The sequence below is a fragment of the Tiliqua scincoides genome, chromosome 2 (assembly GCF_035046505.1).
Source record: "Tiliqua scincoides isolate rTilSci1 chromosome 2, rTilSci1.hap2, whole genome shotgun sequence".
Lineage (NCBI taxonomy): Eukaryota > Metazoa > Chordata > Lepidosauria > Squamata > Scincidae > Tiliqua > Tiliqua scincoides.
The window spans coordinates 240,000,270-240,025,850 of record NC_089822.1 but is presented as its reverse complement, the minus strand read 5'-3'; the positions used below and the strand labels follow the sequence as shown (position 1 = coordinate 240,025,850).

Here is a 25,581-nt window from a genome sequence, read left to right as displayed (position 1 = left end):
ATTCTGGCCTCCATCCTCCCACGCTCAGAGCAGATGGAATAGCTCGGCTTCAGCTTGTCAGCTGCTTCAAGGTCGCACGGTGCCAGTGGCCTCGAACTGGTGACCTTGTGGATATTATCTTCAGGCAAATGGAGGCTCTACCCTCTAGACCAGACCTCCTGTCCGCAGGGACTGGAGAGTACATGCCACTACCTGCAGCTCCCTTAGCGATCCTGGGGATCGCATTGCTGCCTCTCCCCTGCCCCCACCCCTTAAGGGAAAATTGGCCAGGGCCCTCTGGTTGGGGCGTTGCGACGCCCCAGTTTGAAAAGCCCTGTGTTAAAGCAATTGCCAAGCTACCAAGGGGTCTGGGTGCAACAAAAAATATAAGCAGTTGAAAAGAGTACAATCATGTAGAAGAGAAGACCATCTAAATATACAAATAATTATGTTAATCAGGCAGGCCTGTGGCTGCATCACTGGGTTTGGATATAACGTACTTGGGATCGTGTCTCACTTCTGCTGTGAACTTACAGGATAGCCTTGAGCAATTTCCAGACTTTCAATTTCAGTGACCTATATGCCATCAGTGAACTCAGGTGATTTGAGCACCCATCAGCCTGTACCTCAAACAGGGCTACCCACAGATGAAATAGTGGCTTCGGAAAACTTGGGAGACATCCTAAGTACGCAGAAGGAAAAGAACGGAACAAGGAAAGAAAAAAAGAAACAACTGCACTGTGTAACACAAAAATTGTTTATGCTGAATTTTTAATGTTCTTTATAAGGTATTAAAATGTCATTTCTGGATTCAACAAAAAACCAGAAGTAGCATTTTGTTTAGTTCTAACAGTCATTCTGAGCCTGGCAGAGGCCATGGTAGATGTGTGCAGCCGATGATGGGCTCAGAAAACCCTCAGGAGGTGAGGCACGTGGGGGTGTGTGGGGGGGCGCCACGGACCTGATCCATGGTTAACTGAAACCACAGATACTGAATGCATGGATATTGCCCCCTCCCCCGTAATTTTTGTGTGTGTGTTTGTACTAATCTGATTGCCTAATGCATCGTAATACACATTGTATAATTCAACTGCATAGATTTGGGAATAGCATAACTATTAATGCTATGCCAAAAATATGGATGGACAGTATATGATTACTTCCAAAGAGACCTAAAGCTCCATGAGACATCTAAAAACACCATGAAACTATACTCATAAAGCTCCAACTGGGAGACAGATCAAGTTAAGTTACACAGGCCAAGGAACCCACAGTCAACATTCAGAATCAAGGCCTTGTGGTGTACCTAACACCCATAGCAACTAGCAACAACAATGGGCTAATTGTCACTGAGGTAGCAAACCAGTGCTTGGTCTAAACCACTTCAGTCAGCAGGCGAGACTCACGTCATGAACTATTCTATATTGAGAGAAAAAAAATCCCTCCACTTCACTTACAAATCTAGTATGCAAGCGAGAAATATTCTGCACTGACATGCTAGGTCAATGTCAGAGAAATTTTTTATTAGTAGCTTCCTTATGAGAGGTCTTACTTAAGAACAAATCTACAGCTTGCCTGAATGGAATGTTTCCATTAACAACAGCCCAATCCAAATGAGGGCTTACAGCGGTGGATCTCATGGTCCACTGCCATAAGTCCCAGTTCAGCACTGCAAAAGGTGCACCTCTGTTATATCTTGTGGGAAACCCATGGCAAATGGTCTTACATGGGGTGCCAGCAGCTCACCCAAGCCATGCTAGAGCAGCTACTGTGGCAGCGGAGGCAGGTCATGGGCGGTTTGGGGGAGGACTGAGGCAGGGAGTGGTAGATCTCAGTGGCAGTTGTGCACACCAGGATCCTATTCCCCCTTTTTCCACCCCAACATGCTTCCTGAGGCTATTTAGCTAGCACAGATCTGAGGAGATTCTTGGCAGCCAGGCAGCTTAAGAACAGAAGAACATCCCGCTGGATCAGGCCATAGGCCCATCTAGTCCAGCTTCCTGTATCTCACAGCGGCCCCACCAAATGCCCCAGGGAGCACAACTGATAACAAGAAACCTGCATCCTGGTGCCCTCCTTTACATCTGACATAGCCCATTTCTAAAATCAGGAGGTTGCACATACACATCATGGCTTGAAACCCGTAATGGATTTTTCCTCCAGAAAATTGTCCAATTTCCTTTTAAAGGCATCCAAGCCAGATGCCGTCACCACATCCTGTGGCAAGGAGTTCCACAGACCAACCACACGCTGAGTAAAGAAATATTTTCTTTTGTCTGTCCTAACTCTCCCAACACTCAATTTTAGTGGATGTACCCTGGTTCTGGCGTAATGCGAGAGTGTAAAGAGCATCTCTCTATCCACTCTAACCTTCCCATGCATAATGTTGTATGTCTCAATCATGTTCCCCCTCAGGCGTCTCTTTTCTAGGCTGAAGAGGCCCAAATGCAGCCTTTCCTCACAAGGAAGGTGCCCCAGCCCAGTATTAATCGTTGTTGCTCTTGTGTACCTTTTCCATTTCCACTATGTCCTTTTTGAGATGGGGCGACCAGAACTGGACACAGTACTCCAGGTGTGGCCTTAACTTATGGAGAGGTAAGCAAAAAATTTTAACTTCTCCCAGGCCTTCTGGCTGTGTCCCTCCCTCAACCACTAGATACACCACATGCTCCACTGGTCCCACTGCATTGCGTAAAGTGGTGGGGTCTAGAACTGGGGCATAAATCAATTAAATGACCCCCGAGTGACACACATTCCTTTTATTAAAACGAACATCCTTCAACAAGTGCATAAAACAGGCTTCAGAATTATGTTGGAATGAAGCCTGATACACAAAAAAAATCACTAATTATCCAGAACCAGACCTCTCTGAATATACTGATTTAGGATTTTTGGAAAGGCCTTGGAGACACAGACAAGCAGTCTAATCCACCAAAAAATCTTTCTGAAATAGCTACATACAATTAGTTCTTGAGCTGACTCAATTCCAAAAAGGAAACGTGTTAATTGCTACACCGACATATATCTTCAGGGGGAAACTGCAATTTATTCACCTTGGCTAAATGAATGAACCTTACAAAATATAAAATTCTTTCTGCATACATTCAGCACACAGTCACACCTTTCACAGAACCCTACTAATGTATAACACGCACATGTAAAAGATACACTAGCAACACTCTAGTTTAGTGGTGCTCAAACTGGTGTTTCAATACTGTTGTTGTTGTTGTTTCGCGACCCACAATGGCAATGTAAAAGAGTCACTTTCCCCCTTAAGGGCCCAGAAATGGGTACCCCAACAGCACTGCAGCAGTTGTGGCGCCACAGGCACCATGAAGCAGTTTAATGTACCTGGGGAGACTGGGCAGCCTCCAGGAGAGTCCTGGGGGCTCACAGCCTCCTCCTCGAGTCTCCCCTCCACAGCAGTGGGCTCTGATTTGCAGTTGGGAGCCTACTTCCCGTTTGCAGTCAGAGCTCCGGAGCTCGGAGTTTCCAAAACCACATGCAGAGGGAAGGCTCACGGAGAGTGCTGCAAGCAAGCCCTTAGGTATGTTAAAATGCTTCTGGATGCCCATGGCAGTGCGATCACTGCAGCGCCGTCAGGTGATACTCAAATCCCAGTCCCTGCCCCTGCAAGCACTTACCAGTGCTTCTCAGACTCCTGGAGAGTTTGAGAACCACTGCTCTAGTTTACTTTTAAGAAGAGCCTCCTGCATCCTCCAAGTATGACGATGATAAATTATGCCGCTTTTCAATCAGAGGAGTTCACAAAGTGGTTTACATGATAAAAATCAAACCATCAATGGTTCCTTGTCTGAAGAAGGGCTGACAATCTTAAAAAAAAAAAAAATACAGAAGAGACACCAGAAATAGCCCCTGGAAAGACACTATGCTGGGTGAAAAGCAACATTTATGTCATCTTTTAAAAGTGGTTTATAACCAGTCAGCTCATGCACAGTTTAAAAATGTTGGGCACTCAAGATGTACTCAGAATAATGTTTTATTTCACTGTTATATAACTCAATATTACCTGAGAGGAAGAACAAGTTTCAATCCCTTTCTCCTCATCAGTGCTATATTATCCCTTACTGACAACAACACAAGCAGAAGAGAGGGAGGAAAAGCAATCCTGAAATGAGCCATGATATGCACAAGCATCAGACACCTGTACTTCAAGCAAACAGATTGTACAGATTCTTCTCCTCTCCCTCCCCCCCCTTAACTTCACATTTCATAAAACTGAGATGGGGATTCCATTTATATAGGAAACAATGAGGTATATGCCAGGACAGGCTCACGGTTTCAGGACCCATCAGTAAACTGGGATCCCCTTCAACCTTCTTCTTTCACCTGTGGATGAAAGCCGTGGTTCTTGGTCACAGTGCATCAGAATGGTGTAAACTAGCTCATGGTTAGACAGTTGCTATTAGTTCAGGCTAGATACAGTCATCACTATTGCTCGGGCAATATCACTACAGTTGTGTGAGACTATCTTCATCTGCTCCTTGACAGAATGCACCAGTGTTGAGTCTCTTGATTACGGACAGAAAGGGGGGAAAAGTCAAGTGCAACTGTTATCAACACAAAATACCTGGTGGTATTTTGGCATTATTGGAAAATTGAAAGATTGGTCATGGACATTAAGGCTTCTTACTAGAAATAAAGTTCTCCTTGGCCAGAGCGATCTGAAATAATATGGAGCCGCTGGTTAACTGCATCTTCAATATGCTAGGTGACAAAGAACTTCTTTCACTGCAGTTCAACCAATATTTACATTTGAAATCCACCCAGACTATGAGCAAGTTAGAGAGGAATTCTCTTTGTAGTGCTTTGTCCAGCGTGATATTTATATTAGATTAGACAATCTTCTGGCAGGTAGAAATATCATTCCGCGTTGTTACAAGCCAAGTATAAGAGCTGCTTTGCAATCAGATATTACGCACAGCAAGATGCCCTAATACCAGTCCTTCACTTGGCACAGATACTTCCTTATGCAAAGGGCTCACAAAACCGTACTAATGCTGAAACACAAATCCCAGAAGGATGGCTAGTTATGCCCTCCCTTCCCAGGGACAGTGATGCATCACCCTCAGACAGATATATTTAATTTACTTAAAATCATTTATATCCTGAGTTTCCAACCTTCATGGGAAGCTCAAGGCAGCTCAAAACAATAAGTAAAAACAGCAAATTAAAATAAAGCAAAAATAAACGCCAGGTAGCAGGACATTTCAGAGACAAGCAGAGGGGTTCAACTCTGGTTCCAGGATGAGATACAAAGATTTGGAGGGGAGTGGGGAGATGGCAGAAAGTTGAACTCCAAAGATAGCAGTAAAAGAGAAGGGGCATGAGGTATGCGTGACTGCTTGATGCAACAAGTTACTCAGGCTGAAGAACTGAGCCAGCAGGTTTAATGTACATAAGAAGAGACAAGCTGGATCAGGCCAAAGGCTCATCTAGTCCAGCTTCCTGTATCTCACAATGGCCCACCAAATGCTCCAGGGAGCACACAAGACAACAAGGCACAACCTTGAAAAAGTTTGAAAACCTTGAAAAGGACACAATTAGGAAAGGTACTGAGAACAAAACAGCTAATATTATAATGCTGTTGTACAAATCTATGGTAAGGCCACACCTGGAGTATTGTGTCCAGTTCTGGTCGCCACATCTCAAAAAGGATATAGTGGAAATGGAAAAGGTGCAAAAGAAGGCAACTAAGATGATTGCTGGGCTGGGGCACTTTCCTTATGAGGAAAGGCTACGGCGTTTGGGCCTCTTCAGCCTAGAAAAGAGACGCCTGAGGGGGAACATGACTGAGACATACAAAATTGTGCATGGGAAGGATAAGGTGGATAGAGAGATCCTCTTTACACTCTCACATAACACCAGAACCAGGGGACATCCATTAAAATTGAGTGTTGGGAGAGTTAGGACAGACAAAAGAAAACATTTCTTTACTCAGCGTGTGGTTGGTCTGTGGAACTCCTTGCCACAGGATGTGGTGACGGCATCTGACCTGGATGCCTTTAAAAGGGGATTGGGCAAGTTTCTGGAGGAAAAATCCATTACGGGTTACAAGCCATGATGTGTATATGCAACCTCCTGATTTTAGAAATGGGCTACGTCAGATGCAAGGGAGGGCACCAGGATGCAGGCCTCTTGTTATCAGGTTTGCTCCCTGGGGCATTTGGTGGGGCCGCTGTGAGATACAAGAAGCTGGACTAGATGGGCCTATGGCCTGATCCAGTGGGGCTGTTCTTATGTAACCTGGTGCCTTCTCCCTGCACCTGGCAATCTGAAGTAGCCTACCTCTATAACCAAAAATGTGTTTGCTTATTTGGTAATTTCATTGGCTATTTTATGTATATTGCCCAAAGCTGTTGAAAATCAGGCAGGTTTCACATCTAAATAAATACAGCAGTGCCAATACATCATTGGCTGGTGAGAGAAAATGAGGCTTTGTGATGTCACTGTCGACACAGAAACCATGTGCCACTACAACTGAAACAGCCCTAGCCAGGATAAGAGCATGGAAATCTGAGAGAGCAGGCAACATCTCGAGTCCGGCTGGGTCATCAAAAGCTGCTCAACAAAAACTGCTCAACTGAAAGAGGACCCCTGTACAGCCCTGGGTAAGGTTGTTGAAGCGAAGCGGCTTCCAATATGCCTCATAGCTCCAACGCTACAACCCACGATTCTGAGAACTTTCCCCAGGCTGAGCAGGAACAGACCAGAAGGGCTCCAGGTCTAAGTGACGATATGAATCAGGCAGATAACCAATCCGTGGATAAGCTGTCACTGACGATAACAAAGCTGTCCTTAGACACACCTTTAGATTCAGCCAATGATGATTTGATAAAGCAGAATGGTTCTGGAGACTCCTTCACAGAAGGACAAACATCTGCTTCCACAGCCAACGGTGAACAACTGACCGACTCTGAAGTGATAGTTGGCAACCAGAATGCTGATGACAGTCAGATCAATAAGGAGCTCCAAGCTATTCTCCAGTGGATGGTGGCTTCCCATCTCAATGTCCCAAACCTGACATTCATCAACGAGAATGACAACGAACTGTCTAAACTTCCAATGCTGGCTGAGAAAGCAGGCCAGAAGGCATATACAGTGGGAGACATTCTCCAGGAGGTAAAGAGGTACTTTGTCCAACAACAAATGAACAATGCTGTGGGGAATATGCCCTCATGTGGACTGCTGGACTGGTTGCTTGCTAATTTGTAAGAACCAAGTCTTCTCTACCTCGTCCTGCTTTGCCCCACCCCACCGCCCTCGTACTCCCTCAACCATGCCCAGGTGCCCACACACGCCTTAAAGGAGCAGCAGATACCATCCTCATAACACCACGGAAAGCCACAACACAACGAACTCAACTTGTTGCTGAAAATGGTAGCCGGGCAAAGTCATCAATAAAAAACAAAGTTAAAAAAGCGAAGTGGGGAGCCAGCCTATTTGATTGCATTCTCAAACTGCACTCAACACATAACCAGTTCCATTACCAGACTCAATGGCCGCAAGTGAGTAAAGCTCCTGTAGTGAAAACTAGCCACAAAAATAATATATTTGGGGAAGTTTCCTTGAAAAATGTTAGCAAGTAGCAAAATGCGATCAGCATCACCAGTTACTGCCTCCATTTCCGTTCCAAGCAAAAACAAATTTAGTTTAGCGATGGGGGAGTGGAACTGGTTATAGAGAGGACTCACTGGAGACAGAAGTCATTCTTCCTTCTACTTCACTGGAAATGATACACATGAGCATGTTTAGAAGCATCATTTCTTGCTGGGGAGCATGGTGTTTGTAGTTTGGGAGGATACAACCAATTCCATGCTCCCATCCATCATTGTTTACAATTTATTAATCTAAGTTCCAGTGATTCAAATAGTCATTTCACATAATTTACTGAATTTGCCTTTTTTTAGTACTGATAGGGATGTTTTGTTTTGCAGAATGGACAATTTTTGATAGGTGATAAAAAGGGGGAGAGTAGGGTTCAAATACAGGCTACTAGAAGAAAATTAACATGTTGGGGAGATTGAGTTTCAGAGGGATGGCAGACCCACTTTCATTCAAGAAGTCTTACAAAGCAACTCAATGATGTTTGTGAACTATGAATCAATGTCTCCACAGTTCTCCTGCACAACCTTGACAATAACATGCTTTCCCTACTCTTCAATTAAAACATCTCAGCTGTGATGATCCAGAAATAGATACCAAAAACCCAGTACCACACTGGGTGAATTCACACATGCATGTTTCACTCAGCACTTGCATCTCCATTATATTTTTTATGTTGTCTCTCAGGGAACCTCTAAGCATCTGTAAGTCTTCACTCAATTCTACAGTAATCATGGGCTGGTTCATACATGCAGGTTCATCACTTATTGTTTGCAGCATCTAGTGGTAGTATGCAGGTGTGAACTAGCCATTATGCAGTATTTCCACATTTCTGGACGGCTAGTAGGTCTTACAATAAGGAACTCATTTTTGTGAAGCGCAACATAAAAAGTAGGTAACTTAATTTTCCACATTCTCTCCCTCTTCATTTTAAAATTTCAGGCTGGGTTCTTCCTACATGGCTGGTATGGTTGTGTATTAGATTTTCTCATGGTCAGAGCTGGGTGGTTCTTGCTGGTTCTCGGATTACAGGACTGGCAGGGTCCAAGCAAAACAATGGAATGTATATTAATTCTCTCATAAAGCTGTCTATCCTTTGAAGGTGACATTCCAGCTCTGCAAAGGTAGGAGAGAATGAGCAGAAATGGCAAAACACATTGCTCTGGCTTCAAGTCAAGGCAAAAATTCAGCCTTGCTATGCCTAATTGATGGAGGGTCTTGGTGCTGAGTCCTCAGTTTAACATCTCATCACTTGAGGCAATTTGGGGCATGGAAGAGACAGATTGCTCTGCCTTCCTGCTTGCTGTTACTACCAGATGTAAAAGTCTCATTTGGACACCCAAATACAGCCTCTCCGACAGTAATGGACCGTAATGGACAGTAATGGACAGTAACAGATACCAAATATCCTTCTGCCCTGTGATGTCAACTACATGATCTGTTTTTTGTATGCCTCATATGTCATTTTATGTATATTTATTCACATTTTTATACTGCCCTTTCTCCAAAGAGCTCAGGACAGTGTACACAGCTGCTCCCCTCCTTTTGTCCTCACAACAACCCTGTGAGGTAGGTGAGGTTGAGAGAAAGTGACTGGCCCAAGGTCACCAAGCTTCATGGCTGAGGGGGGATTTGAACCTGGATCATCCAGGTCTAAGTCCACCTCCCGAACTATTATACCATCCTGGCTCTGAAAGATACAAACAGTAACGTGACAATGATCTGCCACAATGCAAGTTGTATACCCATGAATTACCAGACAATACTTTAGAATAGACCACACAAGATATCTTTTGAATCCAAAGAGGAACAACCAACACTTCTTCTCATTTTGGTAGGTATATCTACCTTTATCATTCAGAAAACTATTATTAAGTGGTGAAAGGAAAAGAAACCCAGCAGAAATAATTCTATATGTTTTCCACAAATGGCATCAGAATCACACCAAACACATCTGGCTGTTTAATGAAGCTGATCTTGAACTTTGGGAGAGAAGAGGCCTGAATCAGGGCCACTACACACAATATGGAAAGTCAAAACCAAGCTTTTCTGTTCACAGCCAAGAGGAAACTGCAGCTCATTAGAGCTACCTGACAAACACGCCTATATGACATTGGCATTTGCAAACATGTTGGATGCACTTTTAGAAGAGGATTTGGAACATCTTAGCTATACATCCCAAGAATGTAACACACAAAGCCAGCTAAAGATAAGCATATTTCAATCCCACAGATTGAAATGGAGCTCAGGCGCACTTTAAAATCTCTCTCACGAAAAGAAAAATGTGATTAACTCAGTGGGGGCAGAACCTACAATGTGTGAAGTCTCACTCAGAAGTGGAACTTCCACAGCTGACGCACTTTGATGTAGACCTCTCTAAGTTTGTCCTTGGTTCTTTGCTTATGGAACCAGTTAATATTAGAATAATCTTTTTCCCTATGCTAAACACAACAGGATTCCTTCAGCTTTTCCTCCCAGGGGTTCCCTTCTCACCCTATTATCATATTTGAGCCTCTTCTCTAAATTATTCCCCCCCAGGAGTTTTCCCTTTTTACCCTCACTCAAATTATAGCCACTCCTGGAGGTAGCCCAAAAGCTCTATTTAAAAAAACAAAAAAAAAACAACGTTAGCATAGGACAGAGGTGGCCAACCCACAACACAAATGCCATTAGTGTGGCACACAGACACTTCCTAAGTGACACATGCAACGTCACCTGTCACAGCCACGCTGGCTGACGCAGGGCTCCACATTACTTCTGTGCTGTGAGCACACAGCACTTCTCCAAATGCAAAGCCCAGAAAGGGAGCAACAAGACCTGGAGCAGGGTGAAGACAGCCAAACAGAGGCTTGATAGATCATGTGGTCCAGAGAAACCACCCAAGCTGGTCTGAAAGTAAGTGGAGTGGCACATTCAAAATTTTGTACATAAAAAATGGCACACGGCGTGCAGCAGGTTAGTCACTCCTAGCACAGGAGGAAATGCCAGACTGATGTCTTTTGGAATACCTATGGCAGAACAGTTTATCTTCCATGGGCAGACTTCTCTGTTCAATTACCGATGAATGTGAATTCATCCCTACACTAACAAGTTTGCAAAATTAACCAATATTTTACAAGAGCGATTTGTCATCCGTTTGGTGGGTGAGTAGGCCTATCGCTCTCATTTTGGCATTAAATTCACTGTAGAACACTGCTGTGTCCTTTATGAATTGGTTAATCCTATTTTCCACTCTTTTGGTTAAAAAAAACAACCAAGTGCAACATCCCAAGCCCACCATCTTCAGCCTACTTGTGACTTTTTCATCCTCATAGCTTATTGTTAGCAAGATCATAAAGCCGAGAGGGCTCAAAAGTAGATTTCAATCAGCAGGCTGCTGTGTGCTCTGGGTCACAATCCCCTTTGTGTTTGTAGATTGGAGTAAAAAAATATCTGAGGTTATTGCAACTAGCTCACTTCTTCATCCTTACCCCACTGCAAAAGCACTGAAACCCAAGCCAATCTGTCTGGGCCCCCAAGGAAATACCACAAAGTGTAAAAGGGAAATGTGGACATGTACTATGAAGTCACAGTTGACCATAGCACTCTGGTGCATGGTCGCCACCACCTGCTACTAACATGGGGGTTCACTTCATGTTTGCCATTGCAAGCACATCTGTACATAACTAAACCAGCCACAAAGAGCATAAATAAGCCCCAAAACCTAGTAAACAGATATGAATGAGTTAAGTAAGGCCCACTGAATGATCTCTCCGTCCCCCACCAACATTTTAATTTCTTACATGATTTCTGAAGACCCCAATGAAATGAAAACAGTGGTTTGATTAACACTGTATGCTCTTGTTTCCATTCTTCCCATCCCTACCCACACAGAAGGAACATCAAAATAGATAACCATCATCAGCAATTACCAAATCTTTCTAAATTTTCTGCTCTGAAAATCCAGCCCTGACCAAGAAACTTTGAAATTTGAAAGTCTGCACATTTTTAAAAACCAACAAATAGTTGATTTAGCCAACTTCACAATTTTACTTCATTAGGTCATCGAATAAATGCACTGATAGATAGCCTGACTTTAAAAAGCACAAGAATGAATGGAACAACACAATTAGGATGAGGAAGACCAGTAAAATGTCAGATGAACCTCAACAGCTTGCATATCTTTTAAAGTTGTAGAGAAAAACTGGTTCCAATCATGGTGGATCAGCCAGGATGCTAAAGCCAAAAGGAGAAAAACTGACAAAGCACAGAAGTGCTTTGACTACAGACTAGTGCAACACAGAACTGTTTGAACTGCTACCTCTCATCCATCCTGGAATACAAATGATTGTGTTCTACTAGCGCTTGTGCTATGGAGTGTACAATCACATCTACTATTGTGAAGGACATCTTACTCTCACTCAGCGGTTCCCAAAGTTCTTCAACCGACAGCTCCCTTGACCTACTGGGTCACTAACTGTGGTTTCCCATTACGGCCACAATTCTAAACAGTGTATGGGGTGACAGTTTTTAATGCAAGGATTCCGCTGCTCCCCTGGCTGGTTTCTGCAGCTTTCCAGGGAGCCACAGCTCACAGTTTGGGAATGACTGGTCTAACTCTGTGTCGGCCACTGCTCCCATTTCTATCGCTAGTGCGGCAAAATGCCAAAATATTAAACACAACATTGTTTGGATGGAGCTGTCATCATATCAAAAGGTTCCAATATGCTAGAAAGGCTTAAAACTGAGGGGACCGATAAGCAATCAGCAGTCACCATCTTGACATATACTGGGAACACCAGAAGCTCACAATGGGGCTCCACTGCCCTTCGGTTGATGGGCTCTAGCATCCTCATTTTAAAATTATCTGGCCTTTTTCAGAGGTGATATTGCGTCATGACTGCCAAGAGGGTTGGGACCGCAGAGCCCATGGGGCCTCTTACTAAAAAAGCCGAGGGAGTGAAGACCCTGGATGACGACAAAGCAAAAGCAGCAGAGGGAATTCTACAGCTACGTATCCTCTGACAATAGCTGTAAATAATTCCCACAGGCTCTATTCTACAAGTCTATGGTTAAACAAATTACCGTGAGAATGATGAGAAAAATGTTTCTCCTGGTGTAACTTTAGGATTACGATGGATGAATACCAGAATATGGTCCCTAAACTTTGAGTATCCTGGTGCAGAACAGTCACCGGTTTGTCTTAACAGTTATTAGCATTTAAATATCTCTGCACATCCATCTTTGCTTAACTCATCTACAAATTGCTTTCTTCTGCTCCGTTAAAACCCTCCCCAATCCCCTTATGTTTGCAGGTGTTGGAGATGGACAGCTTTGGCTGTATTTACAAAGAAGAAAAATAAAATGTGCTCCCCGGTGAATAATTAAACTGAAATATACTTCAGGCTTAGTCTCAGCTAACAATATATTGTGGCAGTGAGGGTCGACTGCGCGTGCTGTGTCTGCAGCACGTGAAATTCAGCAGCAGTTTTGAAATGAAAGATTGCAACGTACAAGATGAGTGACAGAATAATCAAAATCAGCCCCCAAAACACACAGGCCAGAATTAAGCTCCTATTTGGGACAGCAGTGGGAGAAAAAAGTAAAGCTGGCATGTGATCCAGTTTTGTTTTATATAAGACACCCTTTGCTATCAGAACCAGCAAGCGCAATGATGAAAAGCACATCAAAAAGGTTGCTAAACATTCCCCAGCCAGTACAGGCGTGCAATTTACCACTTTCCTTTTATGAGCAGCAGTACAGCAACTGTTACCCTGCACATCCCTGATCTTGTCTGATCTTGGAAGCTAAGCAGCGTCAGGCCTGGTTAGTATTTGGATGGGAGACCACTTGAGAATACCAGGTGCTGTAGGCTTATACCATAGTCTTTCAAGACTGAAGGTTGCCAACCAGCAATACAGACTGCAGTGTAATAGTCAATTTCTGCAGCTCTACAGTAAAATGCACAGAGTGAGAGCCAAGACACACTAAGGTTTCCAGTTGAAGCCCTGACACTCTACATGCACAATGGGGGAGGGGGAGATGGTTACATGATCCACTTTGACGATGCTAAAACTGTGAACCTCCACAGGGTGGGGGGACAGGGAAGCAGGAAGTATCAGCACCATGCCCTGCTCTGGTTGCTTGTCCATCAGGATGGAAAACATGCTCTTCACAAGTAAGAACATTAGACGTAAGCACTGTCCCAGCAACCATAATGCCAGTATTGGTATACTGGTCAACCCCATAAGTGGTGTGAGGGAAAGCACGCACAAATGCAAGTAGGATAGTTGATTTTTTTCAACTGGCTTCGTATGATTTTTTTCAACTGACTTCGTACAGTCCCAGGCTGTAGCATAGACAAGAAGACAGGACCGTTGCCCCTTTGGAGGCAGTATGTGGGGGAGAACAAGTGAAAAATGCTAAAAATAACAGATCTTTACATATCCAGATCTGACTTTTGTTTTCTTTGAAATATGAACTAATTTCTTGCCAGGCGAAAGAGAGAAGTGGTCACAGCTGCCAATTTTGACCTGAGTGAAGGAGCTCCACAGCTTTTCATAACTTAGCATAGATTTAATGGAAAAGTAGGAAAGCAGCCAATTTGTCTCGTTTTCTTATATGCTCCATGAAAACATAATTTAAAGACAGAGTGAAAGTGTGTGCGTAAATATATCTCAAGGTCACCTCAAACAGCTCAGAGCGCACAACTCTTCATGTCTTATAGGAAACCATAAGGTAGGCCACCCAGGACTGGAACGGTCTACCAAGATGAAAAGATTTATCATGATGACTAATTTGTTACCCTGCACATGCCTGATGTCGTCTGATCTCGGAAGCTAAGCAGGGTCAGGCCTGGTTAGTTCTTGGATGGGAGACCGCCTGGGAATACCGGGTGCTGTAGGCTTATACCATAGTCTTTCGAGACTGAAGGTTGCCAACCACCACGAATTTGAAAGCAGATAGCAAAGCAACAATGCTAACAAGTGCATTCTGAGAGCTTTTCCCTTTTAATAATAGTGGTTGCTTATACTTACCTATTGATTTAGGGTCCAATCCTGGTCAACTTTCTAGCACTGATGCAGCCATAATGCAATCCCAAGGTAAGGGAACAAACATTCCCTTACTCTTCTAATTCCTCAGACAGTGCAGACAAAGAACTCCAAAACTGGAGATCAGAAACTCTTCCCTTTACCCTTACTTTGAGAAGGCCACCATGACTGTTCCTCCACCACAGGATGCCACGCATGTCCCATTAGCATGGCTGCAACAGTGCTGGAAAACTGGATAGGATCGAGCGCTCAGTTTCGCAAAATCCTACAGCCCAATCCTACTGAGGCCCTATGGCAGTGGATCTCGCAACAGTTAATTCTGCTGATCCACATACACTTAACAGAAACAGATCTCTCACCTAGTCCAAGGAAGATCCATCAAGTGACAGGGAATACTTTTCTATAGTTTTACTCTTACAAAGTGACAAACTTTATAGAATTAAATTGACAACAATTTGGTCTAGCCTGAAACTTTACATCCATTCAAACGTTTCAACTTTGTTCTCTTTGGCCAACATGCAGATATCACAAAAAACCAGTAATAGTGCTTTGTTATACACAGTTAAAGATTTTGTGTCAACAGTGATGCTTGACGGCCTTACAAGGCCTTCAGATGACTGGAGAAGCCCTCCTTGGCCCTCCAAAGATGTTAAAAGGCCTTCAAATGTCACTTCTGGTTTTGAGGCAAAACCGGAAGTGACCTTCTAAGGCAGGGGTGCCCAAACCCTGGCCCGGGGGCCACTTGCGGCCCTCAGGGACTCCCAATCCGGCCCGCGGGGAGCCTCCAGTCTCCAATGAGCCTCTGGCCCTCTGGAGATTTGCTGGAGCCCATTCTGGCCCGACACAACTGCTATCAGTGAGAGGGAGACTGTTCGACCTCTCATGTGAGCTGTGCAACAAGGGCTGCTTGCTATTTGATGTCTGTGATGCAGTAGCAACAGCGAAGGAAACACCTGCCTTGCTTTGTGCAAGGTCTTTTAGAGGCCTTGAGCTATTGCAAGACCTTCATTCATTCATATAAGTTCCATCTCTAATATATTCATTTATGTAAATTTATTCAAATTTTATTCCCAGCCCCTGCTACAGTGTCAGAGAGATGATGTGGCCCTCCTGCCAAAAAGTTTGGACAGCCCTGTTCTAAGGCGTCCCAGAGTCCCAGAGGCGCATGGCCTCCCCAGCCCTCAGACCACCCTCCGGAGAGTTCAGGTTTTGCCAAATCTGGCTTAATGCAGGTCAAGTAGTCGAAGTGGAAAAGGTGCTTCCTGATTAAACATAGATCCTCACTTGTAATTTTCACAGGAAAAGATTAGCCAATGCAAAACCATGTACATGGCCTTCAGCCCACATGACATGAACTGTGCCGTAGAGTCCATGGTGCATTTCAACATGTTCAGTTCTTTGCCTGCTTTAATGCTCCAGCTGAAACATCATGAACTACATTTTCTCTCTGAGGAGACCATTGAAAACAACAACATTTTCCCCCAACAGAAAAAAAACAGCAATTGCTACTATAGACCAATAGTTAGACATGCTCATTTTTAGAACAGATTGTATGCCCATAACTTCCAGTTTTCTTCTATCCTTGTCAGAAGGAAAGCGAAAGGACTCTTTTCTTTCCCCCAGCTATCTCCACAACTGGGGATTTTGATGTTGGGTGATTACTCATGCAGGTGGCATAAGAAGTTTGAAAATTCTCAGTTCTTCTCAGAGCAGAATGCAACAAGGCTGTGTTCATACATGCTCTGCTACACACAGCAACCTGTGCAATATGGACAATCCAACCTAACGTGACATGTCCAAAATCTTAAAGACAGAGTCTTCTTTTGCCAGGCATCACACAGCTAATTTAATGTCTAGTGCAGGGGTGCCTAAACTCTGGCCCGGGGGCCATTTGCGGCCCTCAGGGATCCCCAGTCCAGCCCACAGGGAACTCCCAATCCCCAATGAGCCTCTGGCCCTTTGAAGACTTGCTGGAGCCCTTGCTGGCCGGACACAACTGCTCTCAGCACAACTCCTCAATTGCCTGAGCTGCTGGTAGAGGGCTCCCTCCACTGCTTGCTGTTTCAAGTCTGTGAAGTAGCAATGGCAGTGGAAAGGCCAACCTTGCCTTGTGCAAGGCATTTTACAGGCCTTGAGCTATTGCAAGACCTTCATTCATTCATATAAGTTCCAGCTATACTATATTCATTTATGTAAATTTATTCAAATTTATTCAAACCAAAAAAGAAATTAATTTTTTCCCCAGTCCCCGACATAATGTCAGAAAGATCATGTGGTCCTCCTGCCAAAAAGTTTGGACACCCCAGTCTAGAGCGATAGTTCCCAAACTGTGGATCTGGGACCCACCAGTGGGTCGTAACCCAATTTGGAGGGTCATGAAACTGACAGGGCAGATTAGACTATGCGCATCAAGGAGGGGGAGCACTGCTGCTCAATCACCATTAATGGCAACACTGCTTGGTATTTATAAGGCAGGCAGCAGCCTTTAAGGCCTCTAAAAAGTTTGGGAACCACTGGTCTAGAGTCTTCATCATCCTCATCAGCTACACATTAGTCTTCAAGCAGAATACTGCCTTGCCCTCTGATGTGGGACCACAACTTGAAGACTGATGGTGTCTGTCAATCAGGTTAAACATTTTGAATGAATGAATGTTGACATTATTCTTATCTTCAGATCCATCCACTTGGAAAGGGTGGTGCAGGGACAGACTAGACTAGACAGGCTGGACTAGGAGAGACAGGTTGGACCAAGGAGACAGGTTCAAATCTCTGCTTACCCATGAAGCTCACTGACTGACCTTGGACCTGTTAACATATCTTACAGAGTTGATTTTTAATTTTAACAAAAAATGGGAGGAGACCAATGTATGTCATCTGGGGCTTCTTAAGGGGAGAGTAGGACAAAAATATAGTGGACAAAATCAGAATTGGTAAGGAAGAAGGCAGCTCCCTCCTTGCTTTACTCAAATGCAAGTAGTAATAATAATAATAATAATAATAATAATAATAATAATAATAATAATAATAATAATAATATCTTGGTCTTTATTCAAGACTTTATTCAAGGCGGTTTACATAGGCAGGCTTATGTAAATCCCCATAGGCATTTTTATAAATGAAAGAAGGTTCTTTCTTTCAAGAACCACAACATTCAGGTGTTTCTATCTGATCTGGTTTCACATTTTGGCCTCCATCCTCCCACGCTCAGAGCAGATGGAATAGCTCGGCTTCAGCTTGTCAGCTGCTTCAAGGTCACACAGTGCCGGTGGCCTCGAACTGGCGACCTTGTGGATGTTATCTTCAGGCAAATGGAGGCTCTACCCTCTAGACCAGACCTCCTGCCCAGATAACTCACTGCACATTGAAGGAGCTATTCTGCTGACCAATGTTTGAGTCAAGGTCCTCTGAGCCAACCCCTTCTTGGAAGTTAAATGCTGGCCTCCGACATTACGAGTGAACAGCTGGGGCCTGAACTATTCACAGGCACAGCTCTCCAAGCCTTCTTGAATTTCTCTGAGCAGTTGTCTCCATATGGAAGGGCTCGGTGCTGGGGCACAAAAATCTGATAGCAAGAGATCTACAGGGTCAGTGGGAGCACAAGGGGAGCATGGTGGTCCATTGGTTCTAGATTGATTCACTGGCAGACAATGAATCCTGCCTCCCCTTTGTATTAGCTGAAGTGGCCCAAGCCGGCCAAGAAGGAGCACCTGGCTAATGTTGTCCCCCTTTCTCTGGCACAGAAGCAGCCTGAACCATTCCAATCTTTAGTATCGACCGACTTTGGCTGCTAACTCAAGGGAGGGGCCGATGAGAGGCATCTGGCACAGTTAGACTCTGTAATTAGTGTCTCTTCCCACAGACCAGACTCCCACGATACTTCTTGGTCTTCCGAATAAACATTTGGCACTTAGGATAAGCCAAGACATTGTACACTTCCCACAAACAAGTCAGGCCCAAATTCATCACAGACACCTCCCCAACACATGACATCCCACTCAAATTCAGGTCTTGAATTCTGGGACTCTTCTATCACTGGCAACTTTCACTGTTCCTCTTTTTTTTACAAGCAGTGACCATTGCTTATCCTAGTCCGTAATGTGTGCTGAAGGTGATAAAAGGCTCTGAAGCAGTACCGTAGCTAGAGGCGGACAAAACAGTAAGTATTGCAGGTGCCAGTATGCACCAAGTTAACAGCCCCTCCCGCTCACTGTTGGAGCCGTTCCAGGAAGCAATGGCAACGAACAGGTGCTCATTGAACCAAATGGCATCTCCTGCATATTGCCGTCACTGCCTGGAATGGTTCTGATGGCAAGTAGGAGGCGCTGCTTACAGAGTGCATTGAGGCACACACACACACACACACACCCCACTACTGCTCTGAAGGGAAAGGCACAAACTTATTGTCAGATTCTGACCCTGGAATATTTCAGCTTGCACATGGGATCAGCTCGCATAGAACCACCAAAGAAACGTGCATATACCCTGCAAAGATTCCTGAAAATAAAAACAGACCAACGGGCATTTGGAAATGGAAACTTACAGGTGCAGCGAGGTTATGTGGGCGGAAGCTGCTCCCAGGGATGGAATGGCTGTCAGTTCATTGTTGTTCAGTCGCCTGGGAGAAGACAAACCAAAAAAAATAATTAAAAAAATGAATCATTTAAAAAGAAACCACATGAAAAATGAAGCACACCAATTTGGCAAGTCACAAGCAGTTGTTTTGTATGGGGGATGAAGCTCACTATCTGTCTGTCATCGCTGTTTACGACGTTACAGTTACAGTTGTTACCTAGCGGGTCTGATTATGCGAAGAAATATCTCGGTTCAGGGTTTCCTGTATCTTTGTGACTTTCCAGCCAAGGCGCTGCCAAGAACACTTGTAACAGAAACCCAGCTGCACATTCCATGCCTACTTTAGTTCTTGCTAACACTGCAGATCACGAGACGCATGCAGCTCCCGGGGAGTGCAGCTCCCAAACCAGTCTCATGAGCAGCCCTTTCTCTTTTTTTTTTACCCATGTTGCAACACCATTGGCATCTCACTGGGGCAGTTTCCTCCTGGCAGGCTGGACACAAAGCCAAGACCTGGCATGAACACGTGAGATAACCACTGCGGTGCCTGCAAGAGTCTTACACCTTTACTAGTTGGGAAACAGTCCCATAGACACAGGGCCGTGTGGGTTCAGTGTTTCTGTAACTATGCCACATAAAAAAGGAACCATCAATGCCCTGAGAGTCAGAGCTTTCATGTTTAAAGTGCTTGACTTTGGGTGGATTATATCCCAGCCTCATTTTGAAAGCCTCCTGCAGTTCAATGACATGATTCAAGCACATGATTAACTTGTCCAGAATTTAACTAACAGGCACAATGCAGCCAAACTGAAGCATTTTAAGTCCCATTTGTTTGTCAGAGAGAATAGGGGTATCAAACTTGTTTCATACCACTGGCATAGCTGGGGGGGTGCACTACGTTTTGCAGGGAACCTCCCTGCAGTGTGCAAGCGGCTCCTCCCCCTCCCCTTGGGAGCCATTCGCCTCTGTTTCCCCCCCCCCGCCCACATGGCTCCAAAGGGGAGGGGAGGAGCCGCTTGCACACTGCAGAGAGGCTCCCTGCAAAACTTAGTGTGCCGCCCCCCCTAGCTACGTCAGTGTTTCATACAGAGTGCTGAAATTAGCATTCATGGTGCCTGCTGAGGGCCAGAAGTGACATCATGAAACAGAAAGTGACATCATTAACCAGATGATGACCAGAAACAAGCACCTTGTTTTCACACAGAAACTCATTAGCTACAGATGACAGAAGAGAAAACGTGCAATTCTTGTTCATATTTTCAAGAACTCAGTTATCACGCTCTGAGAACCCAGTTATAACAGGGACCAGATAAATTGCTTCTAGGGGCCACACTGGGCCCACAGGCCTTATGTTTGACATTCCTGGAACAGAACTTGTCTTAAATCAATAACTGGAACTTTGACTGGTTGTGCCTTTGTTAGCAGCCTAATGGCTGAGAAACTTGGCTTGAAGATGCGTGAGCTGGTAGATGGCAAAATCTCGGAAGACAACAAGGGTAAACGAAACTGTTATATGGTGGTCAGGGACAGAGATTGTGTGAAAAGTTACTCCTTGCTCTGTCCCACAATGATATGAAGCTGAGTCAGATCGTTGGCCCATCTAATCTAGTGTAATCTGGTTGACTGTGGTTCCCCAAGGTCTCAGGAAGAGGATCTCTTCCTGGTATTGGTACTGGAGAAGCCAAGGACAGAACCTGAGACCCCTTGCATGCAAGGTGAGTTCTCTATCAATGATCTACAGCACCCTCCAAAAGCAGGGATATATTATGTAAAATAAATATCTAAGTATTCATCATAATATATACACACATACAATTCCCTCTTGAAGAGTATTTCTTTTTATTTTCTTGTACAATATTCTACAAACACAACTAAATACGAGGAGGTTTCACACCAGGTGAGACCACTTGCCTATCTTAGTTCAGTGTTGAAAGTTTTTCAACCTTTTTCATCTCACAGTACACCGACAAAGTACTACATTGTCAGAGCACACATCAGATTTTTGTCAACTGATAAGGCACACCATACTGCCAGCAGGAGGCTCACATCCCCCAATGGTGCACCTAACCCTCCCCCAAATTCTCATGGCACACACCTGCGGACCACTCAAGGCACACGAATGTGCTGTGGCACAGTGGCTGAAAAATTCTGATCTAGTCAGTAGCAGTAGCTCTTCAGGAGTCCTTGTCAGCCCTACTTGGGATGCCTAAGTCTGAATTAGGGGCCTTCAGCATGCAAGGCCACCCACTCATACCCTGAAATATTGCTTCTATTCTATCATCTCTTGTGTCCACTCAGTTAAGAGAGAGTACTTCGATTCTGCGCCTGACCAGCTCCACAATGTTGTCTTACTGCAGTTCTGGCCATACTGCCACCCTTCCACAGGACAGTATGGCAAGGAACTTCTTTTCTGGAGTTCTTGGGCTGCAATCCTATACACACTTACCTGGGAGTAAGTTCCATTGAACTCAATCAAACTTACTTCTGAATAGACATGCTAAGGATTATGCTGTCAACCTCATGCCTATGAGAGAGCAACTGTCTCTCAACAACTGTGCACAAGAGAGCAACTGTCCTGGCAAGTCTGAAAAGAAGTCAACTTTGAGGCAGGACTCCACAGCAAAGCTCATACATAGCTCCTTGGTTTTTACTGCCCTGGAAAAGTCACTGGGAACGTCACTCCTGGGAAATGCAGGCTGAAACGGAGCGTCAAATATTCCATGCCTTTAGGTAAAAGGAGGAAAGCGACTTCGGATATTTAATTTCCATTAAGAAATTATACTCTGGAAACTTTTTAAGACCTCTGACTCAAAAGAGAGCCAAAGTAGGATTACTTGAAAGAAATGCCCAGCAAAGATATTTAGACGTTTAAATCTGCAATCCTTTACAAGCAAGGAGTTTTACTACTTTCTATTCTTTCTGACTTCATTGCCGGGCTCTCAGATACAGGAGCCAGCCCCCTTCGGTGGCCCAATGTTTGAATTCACTCACTGAGCAGTGAAAGCAGATCTGGGTCGCATAACAAGCTCTCTTCTGGATATGAAGAGCCTTTGTTCGAATGTTGAATTAGGCAATTAATTACCATAATAAGAGTCGATCATCCGGTGGTTTGAAGAGGGCCTAATTTCCTGACCTTCTAGCCCGCCTGTCACCCTCACACCCGCAATTAGAGAGAAGAGGGTGACTTCCTGCATGAAAATAGGAGAGAGATTTTAATTCCAGTACGGAAATGTATAACTGGACCTCATTTGCCTGCCCTTTATGTTTGCAGAGAGTCAACACTTAAATATTTGTTTCTTTAAATGTATAGATCATGATATTCCAAAATGCCCAGGGGAGAGAGGTGGGAGAGAAAATTGGGGCATTATATAAATAGGGGCATTCAGTTTATTTTCCCCTGACTTTCTTAAAATTAAAGCAAATGCCTCTTGAGTCCAGACATGCTATTGAATTTAATTTCTTTTTTAAAAAAAGAGGTTAAGAAACCATAAGCAATAGTTTATAATTTATACTTCTCTAGTATCACTTTGGAACACAGTTATAAGCATCAAACTAGTATAAACAGCTGTCTGCAGGAATCACATACAAGATAATTCTTCATTCCAGTAACATTTTCCAGAAACAACAGAAGGATTCTTGAAATGACATATGAAAAGCCAAAGTACGAAGACACACAAATCTTGGCGATCCCAGTGAATCTCAGTATTCTGAAATTCTGCTTAGAGCTTAAGGGATCGTCACAGACTTGCACCTATGACTAATTGGTACAAAATACTTTGGTCCAGGAATATTGCCCCAGGAACCACCACATATCTGGAAAATATCATGTTGGGAGCAACATCAAGTTGGCTGGGAGCAGCTGGGAGGCCTGAACTGTGCAACTACTTTTCAAAAACTGTCTGAAAAAAATATATAGGCATAAGATGGGCAACCCAATCCTACTGAAATTGGGTCCCAATTTCCCAAATTTCCCAAAGCAGCAAGGGGAGGGTCAGGTGCAGCAGCTGTGAGGTTTGCCAGGATGACCCAAGCAGCTCTTCTCTGAAGTAGTCCCATTTGCACCAATCTCAGCCCATTTTCACAACTCGAACTTGAGTCACCTGAATTGAGTTTCCCATCCCCGGCTGCTACCATGTTTTAAGTTATCAGAATTTGTCAATCTTCCATATCAGCCACAAAAGCAGAGACACTCAAGACAGGACGAATTGATTTTTTTTAATTATTATTTTACTGTTAACCTGCAACAGTGCATTGGGGAAACTGGCCTTCCATTGGGCCATTGGTGCTAAAATTGTTGGGCAGATGTTGTGCGAGTGCCAGAGAAGTCTTCCTGGATTTAAGCCTACCGATTGATAGATGAGGAAGATCGGCATGTACTGGTAAAAGTGGGTTGTTGGTGATTTTTCTCCCGCCAAACCATATACCACATTGTGTCTGGTCGCAAACTGACCAGGCGTATACTGGCCCATGGTTTGACTTTTTCAATGAAGGTAACTCTCTCCTTGAATGGCTGGACGAACTGGACACTGACATTTGATCTAGTCTAATTGATATATAAGTCCATGTATTATATGCCATACGCAAAATAAATAAAACAAAACTACTTTGGCGTTTGGCTTGGAGATTTTCCTAAAGAAGCATGCAAAAGTGACCACTAGCTGCAACAACCCAGGTGAAAAACTCTCTTTGATCAAGCTACTCTGTGTGGTAAAGAAGGGGAGGGGGGGAGAGCCACTCAGTATAAAATATTTACAGCCCAGTTGCCAGGCTAATGTCATGCTGAAATGGATCCGGCTTAAAAATAGCACAGTTCTCTCGAGGATTCGCTGAAAGGCACTTAGATTTTTTTTATTTTTTTTTTATAAAAAAAGAGATGTTTGGGAAAGAACGCTTTACTCAATTACCACTTATTTCTTGCAAAAATGATACCAGAAAAATCAAATATTTATTTTAATATATTGTGGAACAGGCATTTTCTTTCCAAACTACAAAACCGAACACCATCCTGGAAAAGAGAAACAGGGGTTCCTTGGGCCAAAACAGCACATTATGCAAAGATGCTGCAGGAGACAACAACCATCCCTGCCTATAAAATGTTCAAGATCACATAACCCACACTGTGACGTCCTCACTTGGTGAGTTTCACCGCCTCTCCTCACCACCACTGCCTGCCACAGCGTTAAGTCAGAGGTTCTCAACTTTCGGGGAGAATTGAGACCTCTGTAAGTTGCTGTGAGGGCAAGACAACGGCAACCCCAGGATTGTGCCACTGCTGTGAAAAGCTTTTTTTTTTTAACTTACTGGGGGCAGCGCCAGCTCTCTGAAAGGTGCAGGGAGCCTGTGGACCCCGCTGTGGGCCTTCCTGCACCTCAAAACAGTTCCCTGAAGTGATTGCGGCCCATGAAACCTGGAAGTGGGTCATGATCACTTCAGGGAGCTGTTTTGAGGCCAGGGAGGCCTCCAGAAGGGTCTGTGGGCTCTCCGCACCCTCCAGAGGGCTGGCATTACCCCAGTAAGTTAAAAAAATATATATTTTTACAGAGGCAGCCCAATCCTGGAGGTGCTGTCACTGCTGCCATGATGTTGCCACACCCTTTAAGAGGCAGCGACCAGGCTTCTTTGGCTGGGGCATCTCAACCTTCCATTTTGGGAACCTCTGAGGTCGGTGATCCTAAAGTTTAGAGGGAAGAAGGCAAGAATTCAATATAGGGATGCTGTTTTCAGCAAAGTCACTGTATCATGTTTAATTTGTCATTCTGGGAATATGTGGGCAACGGTAATTAAGAACTAGAATGAGGTTTCACCAGCATGCTACTCTTATTAATGTCAACCAGTGTAATGCAATAATTCAGAGCATGAGTTATGAACTAGTTATGAACCACTCCAGTTCACATTTCAGCAAAACCATGAAATTTTGGAGTGGTCTTAGGCAAACCGCTATCTCTCATCCTTTCCTCTCTAATAAAGGGAGAGAAATAATGGCAAAACTTAGCTCTGTCAAGTTTGGTAGTGAAATGGGACCACCCAAATAAGGTTATGCTTTCTCAGACGCCTTCCCTGGGTATGCAGCATACAAGAAAAGAAAAATAAAATTACACCACTAGCCACCAAATGGCTTGAAGGACTCATGTCCGGTTGGGAAGCTCCCACCAGTGGCAGGCCACATAATACCAGCCCAAAGAGGTAAGGTGGTGGCAGGGATGGTTCGGGGGCTGATCCCAGGGGAAGGACTTCAGCAGTGGCACTATACCCTGAGATCCATTTCTACTTTTCCCTGCCTGACAAGCCTCCCTCCCTGACTCTCCTCAAATTTACACCAGCTAAATAGCTGGTGTGAGTCCGAGGAGACCCACTAAAGACCAGGCGGCCTACA

General features: G+C 44.3%; 1 protein-coding gene across 1 annotated transcript in view; it reads right to left on the bottom strand.

Annotated features, from left to right (window-relative positions):
* LRIG1 (leucine rich repeats and immunoglobulin like domains 1) overlaps nt 1–25,581 on the bottom strand; it is a 150,733-nt gene that overhangs the window by 57,885 nt on the left and 67,267 nt on the right. The window contains exon 3 of the mRNA XM_066617267.1: nt 19,177–19,251. Coding sequence (XP_066473364.1) covers nt 19,177–19,251 — 75 coding nt within the window. The remainder of the gene's footprint in view (nt 1–19,176; nt 19,252–25,581) is intronic.